This window comes from Ischnura elegans, chromosome 2, assembly GCF_921293095.1.
Source record: "Ischnura elegans chromosome 2, ioIscEleg1.1, whole genome shotgun sequence".
Taxonomy (NCBI): Eukaryota; Metazoa; Arthropoda; class Insecta; order Odonata; family Coenagrionidae; genus Ischnura; species Ischnura elegans.
Window position 1 is genome coordinate 104,812,847 of NC_060247.1, and position 6,000 is coordinate 104,818,846.

At 39.1% G+C, this 6,000-nt stretch overlaps 1 protein-coding gene across 3 annotated transcripts in view; it reads right to left on the reverse strand.

Moving 5' to 3' along the window:
- Positions 1 to 2,189, reverse strand: part of LOC124154291 (protein Skeletor, isoforms B/C-like) — a 267,181-nt gene extending 264,992 nt beyond the window's left edge. Inside the window, exon 1 of one of the 3 annotated variants that reach the window (XM_046527914.1) lies at positions 1,338 to 2,189. In XM_046527914.1, the coding sequence (XP_046383870.1) occupies positions 1,338 to 1,392 (55 nt within the window). In that variant the 5' untranslated portion in view covers positions 1,393 to 2,189. The remainder of the gene's footprint in view (positions 1 to 1,337) is intronic. The other 2 variants (XM_046527915.1, XM_046527916.1) reach the window with 2 other exon arrangements.
- Positions 2,190 to 6,000: the final 3,811 nt, after the last annotated feature.

Here is a 6,000-nt window from a genome sequence, read left to right on the forward strand (position 1 = left end):
ATGTTACATTTACGATAGCGCGAATTGGGTTGAGAAAACTAACCCACACCTTAGATGAGGCTCTATGCAGATATCCAAGTTTTTAAGAGGGATAGTTTTGAAGTCGCGAAGTCTTATTTTTTTGAGATAATGAACAGTGTAGTAAATGTTTTGTATAACTGAAGTAAATTCTTTATACACCAGAAGCATACGAATGTCGTCCTGAGTGGGTCGAACGCAATGGCAAAATATATTTGCTCACTTTCTTTACTTGACTTACCTAATAAAGCATTCGTGGAATTCTTACCATTCCCACTATCACAATGTCTAACCATCACAAATGCAAATACTTTGAAACCAATTATGTCGAGAAAATGAAGAGAAGCGTTGTCTCATACATTCCACGGAAATTCTGAGCAAGGTAACTTTTCGTGGTTTGGACGCAAAGGTGAGCAGATATGTAGAAGTTAGAATACGCAGCACAATAGTTTGAATGCTTACACCAATATTGTACTGTATACACTGGTAAAATTAGTACTTTTTAGTTCACGCTTCAAGCAGTCAGATGGATCACTTCAAAGAATGGGATAAAATTATGGGCGCATACAACTAAACTGTTAGATAGGAATTTTCACGAGCTTGGTGAGTAGAAAAGATTAGAATGAGGGAAAATGTGATTTCTACGGATGACAGTAATTATGGTATAAGGAGTATATGCAAGAAGTTGGGGAGGATTGCCCAAATTAGAACATTGTAGCGCCCCTAAATAAATTTTCAAACTGTGACAATGAATCAAATGCGCATTTGGTTGGAGGAAGACATGAGGAGTGAAGATATAATGACGGCCTGGTTATGATACACACTCAAGCATAGGAGGGAACGTGGAAAAAAGGTTAGGCAAGCACACACCCAGAATTATCAAGGTTCCTTCGTGCGACGCCAGAAATTTGGCGGGAAATTTTTGAGGCCGAGAGAAAACACGAGGGCAGCACGAATATGAAACTCTTAATACATATATGTTCCCTCGCGAAAATCACCATGGTGACAGATGTACCTCGACGAAAAACTATGAGAATAAAATGGAAACGCATAAAAAACACCGAAAAATACACTAAAGTACATTACACAAAAATTCACTAGCACAAAATGCGTAGCACGGTGAAAATATGGAAATAGAATTTCAATGTCACCTGACAAAGAGAAATATTTTTTTCGCGATGCGGTCAGCGACGAGGCTAATAACACTCTGTGGGGGTGTGGGTGCAGGATCTGTGGTGCAGTAACAATAATGGGCCAGGGGAATCCAGAATAGAAAAACGTGGTATTCATTGTACATTAAACATTTTTTATGGACTTACCGTAGGGCAGGAGGGCCATAAGGCCCAGAAGGAGGATCAAGAGGGTTCTATCCATGGCCCCGGACGGTCACCCGTCGAACCCGGCTCTCCGGGAATGGTTACTGCACTCCTAACAACTCCTCCTTGTTCTCCTCTTAGACTTCGAAAAATAGTATTATTATTTTTATTATTGTCGTGATCACCACAATCCAGTTCGCACGAATGCACTTCCTCACTCAAACGTCGCGAGAGGTACAAAAGAATATGTACATATATGTACACTGCGTAATTGCTACGATTATTGTCAAATATTATTGTCGTCGTCGTCTTCGCACGGTGTAGTCTCCAGGGATGCCGAAAGCACAAATCTTGGAATCCTCGAACACTTTCTTGATTCCACCGAAGTAACACCGCAGGTATGGTCGCATTCGGGTCGAATGGGGTCCTCTTCGTATGATTTCACCAAATGTACGCGTCTGTTGCGTGTACCATCGAATGGGGTTCCGCTTCCGTTCTTTATATATATATACTTATACAATATATATATATAACTTTTCCTACTGCGCTGATTGGGGGGATTGGGTAATTCGTGAATACGATCGTGTGTAAATATATAAGATGATTTATGTATTTTTGTATGTGTGTATGTATGTATATAAATTACATATGTAATTACGCTCGTGGAGGAGTGGTTGCAAACAAAAAAGAAAACTTTTTTTTCTTTCGATTTTCTTCTTCCCGGAGAGGCTGATATTTTTAATACGGCGGGTGTTAATGCCAATGCCGGACGGTTCGACGAGTTCCCGTCGTCCTTGCCTGCCGCAGGCCGCGGTTCTACTGCCCGGTCGAGAGAAGCCCGGGAGAAGCCTAGCTTCGCAGGAGGAGGAGGAGACGGCGGGGCCTTCCCCTCCGCGTGATATCCCTCCCCTCCCCCTTACGATTCCCCGCTCTCAAACCCAGCGTTGTTCGCCTTTCTCCCGACCAGCAAGTCCCCTCCCCTCCGTTGCTTTCCCCGCCGACGCCGCAGCAGCGACACCTTCCCGCCGCCCGAAGAGAGAGAGTCGCTTCCATCGGCCGCCGCTGCGTCGCATCGCCTGGGTCGTCATACCTCCATTCCTCCCCTCCTCACCTCACCTCTCTCCCTCCTCCCCTCCTTCCCCTCTTCCCCTCCCACCCAGCCCAAAAGGAACCTCCTCCCTGCCCTGCCTTAACCCATTGGCTCGGGATTTTTCTCCAACTCAATGCCACGAAAGGCTAACTGCTTACATAATTTCAGCATATCATGATGGAATTTCGACAAATGGAGTATCTCCGGGTGAAAATTCCCTCAGAAATTTTTGATTTTTGATAAAATTTTGATAGAAATTTTACCGTCCCCAAAAAGTACTGATTTTGGCGACAGTGTGATTAAAAATGAATATTTTTATCAGACAAAATTAAGTTTTATTTAAATTCAACTTTAATTTTTATACGACAAATTTTATTTTAGCCCTTCCTTAACTCATTGGCTCGGAATTTTTCTCCAACCCCACTGCCACTATAAACTAACAGATTACATAATTTCACTAAATCGTGATGTAATTTATAGAGGAATTGAGCTCATATTCAGATCCATGTCCAGGAGACAATTTCTTCAGGAATTTTTTATTACCTATGTTACCCTTCACGAAAGCATTTAACTTTCCCACCATAAAGCATTGATTTTGGCGACAAGGAGAGTAAATTAAACATTTTGAGTGGACAAATTTTGAGAGACAAATAAGTGCAGATTTTAAGGCTAAAAATATCTCCTAAAATTTCCAAATTTTGCACGATGCATTTTTTCAATTTAAATCGAATTACTTTTGAAATTAAGTAAATTCAGGTTGAAAAAACTCATGCTCATTAAAAAATATTAGTCCTGCCGTACCCCATTGGCTCGGGATTTTTCTTCAATCAACAGCCATCATAGGTAGGTAACCGCTTACATGATTTCACTACACCATGTGAAATTGAAACACGTTCGGGAGAGAATTCCTTCGGAAACTTTTAATTATTTAGAAATTTAACGTCCGCAAAAGAATTGATTTTGGTAGTGAGAGTAAATTTTACATTTCGATTTGAAATTTTTCAAAAAGGTAAAGAATTAAGCATTTTTACATCATTAAGAACTGCACAGTTTTTAAGGTCAAAACAATATCTTCTGAAATCAAATTTTGAACGATGGATTTTAAATTTAAATGGAATTAATTTTGAAGATGAGCATGATCAGGTGAAGAAAAGGAGAAAATACCTTCGAAAAAGATTTCATAGTGAAGGCATTTTACTGTCTCTGAAAGCAATAACTATGGCGAAATTTAGTTGAAGTGAAATACTTTCAAGTGCCAAAATTTGATCGATTTCAAAAAGTACAATTTTAGATCCAATAACTATATTCTAAAATTACCGTTAAACACACGATGTACAATATGCAAAAATGAACGGGTGGCATTAGGATTCATTTCAAAGAAAAAACTTACGTATTATTTACTTACGCGTCTAACACAATATTTCACAGGTTCTATTGCTGTTGCTTCATTCGCAGAATGTAGTTTGAGATTACCTCTTCAGTTATTTATTTACCCGTTTTCATTTTAGAGTATTTGAATGATATTTTAATAATATTTTCAATAATTTGCGAGTTAACTTGGAGTTCATGCTCGAATAAATATATATGAAATACTTTGTAAATTCCAAACAACTTCATTATGAAAAATCTCCACCGCTTTCGAAACCGCCGAGTAATCATCAAGAGGAAATAATCCACTCTAGTTCCAGGAGTATACCCGCTTGCTATTGACACGGGAGTGTCAGAGTTCTACAAAATAAAGCTAGGTTGAACTGACAAAGTTTTCAATAAATACCTCCACATACCATCACAATGAGACATAGAACTGAGACTGTAATTTGACGAGAGATAGCGTGTAATACTTCCTTGTAGAGAAAAATTATAATACTAAAGTCGTGGGATAGAGGGTATAGTATCCAACCTTCCCCGAACGGAAGCATAGTTGCGTAAAACACTACCGATAAAAAACCAAAATACTTTGAGGCATAACATTGCTCATATCGATCTCACGAAACACATACCGCACTACGCAATCACGATGCCGCGTTGACGCTAGGCAGGAAGTGATTTACGGTCGAAGAAAAGGTGAATTTTTATATATTTCAGCGGAGGTATTCTCTGATTGCGTGGGACGTGATTGTATGAGCACGCATTCAACTGTTCACGTGCAATCTGAAAATCAGTGGCGTGCACAGAAACGACTCAGAAGGAGAGATTTAGAGTCTGTAAGTATTTCTATATCAATGTCACACCAATGGGGAACATGCATGAAATTTGTTCACCATTCTAGTTGGTCTCATTGAATAGAAAATTTTCTCACGAGTCCAAATATATAAGCCAAAACTCTCCTGGTACTCCACAAACGTCAATAAATGACAATTAAAAAGGCACGAATATCGCTTGAAGTCACGTGACCTGAAACGCCTTCTGACGTCATCGCACGGTACACCATTCACTTCGCTAAGAGAGGAGAGTGTTAGAGGCTTGAATGCAAGATATTTAAAGTAAAAATTGCAATTATTATCGCCAAATTTGCGTTTGAGCCCTCGTAGAACGATTTTCTATCCACTTCCTCAGTCTGTCATCAGTGGATACCGTTCCGTGACGTCACGCTCCGATGACGTCGTGTTTTCAAGCAGCCGATGAAGATCAATTTTTAAAGACTCATAACTCAGCTAAAAAGTATTATTCATACGCGAAATTTTCGACGAGGACATTTGAGGTAGAGGCCTTCTTATTCCAGTACTTTAAAAAAATTGTGCATGTTCCCCATTACCAAAGCTGTTTTACAAATGTCATCGTAGGTTAATTCTCATTTGCGCGGGAAGTTAGAATTACGTCGCAGATTACTTTCAAAAACAAAGACACTAAAGTACACGAATGACAAATAAAGAAAAATGGCCACAGTTTTTCACAAAGCAGAGGCGTAGGCCTGCGTGAATAACTGCAAACATCAGAATGATGTGCCTTGAGAAAAACAGCTCCCAATCAATGATCACAAAGTGCAACAAAATTTTAGAATATGTAGAATGTTTATAGTAAATAATAAAACTGAATAATTTCAAATAAATAAGTTACAAAAAATTTTTTAAATCACTTTTGTAAAGACCCAGATTTTTTTCCTTGAGTCGAATCTTGGGAAGACCTCGAGAAAAATTTCTGATTTAAGGAATTCAACACGCAAGCCCAATAGTCTGGAATGTATACTCCACTGTCTGTGGCTAGACTATAAGGGGCGCATAGGGCAGATAAACCGGTGGCGACCCCGAGGACCATCCCGCAGAATCTAACATTTTTAGCATGAACCTAACTACCATTTTTGACATTAAATTCGTAAAAAGTTCATGTACGTTAAATTGGCATAGTTCCAGCATTCCCGCCATATTTTTAATTGAATACTTATTACTTACCTTTTTTGATTCAGAAAGATTTATCTATATTAAAAATACATGTTTCCTGATATCCTTTGGGACTTCGGGGTACTACCCTATCAGCTGTAGCCCTGTAATCTTGAAGAGGCGTATAGTGTAGTGTAATATGTTTCAGTAGAAGATTCTCTGATTGCTGAGTGCATAGGATCTGATATGTCAAGATGTG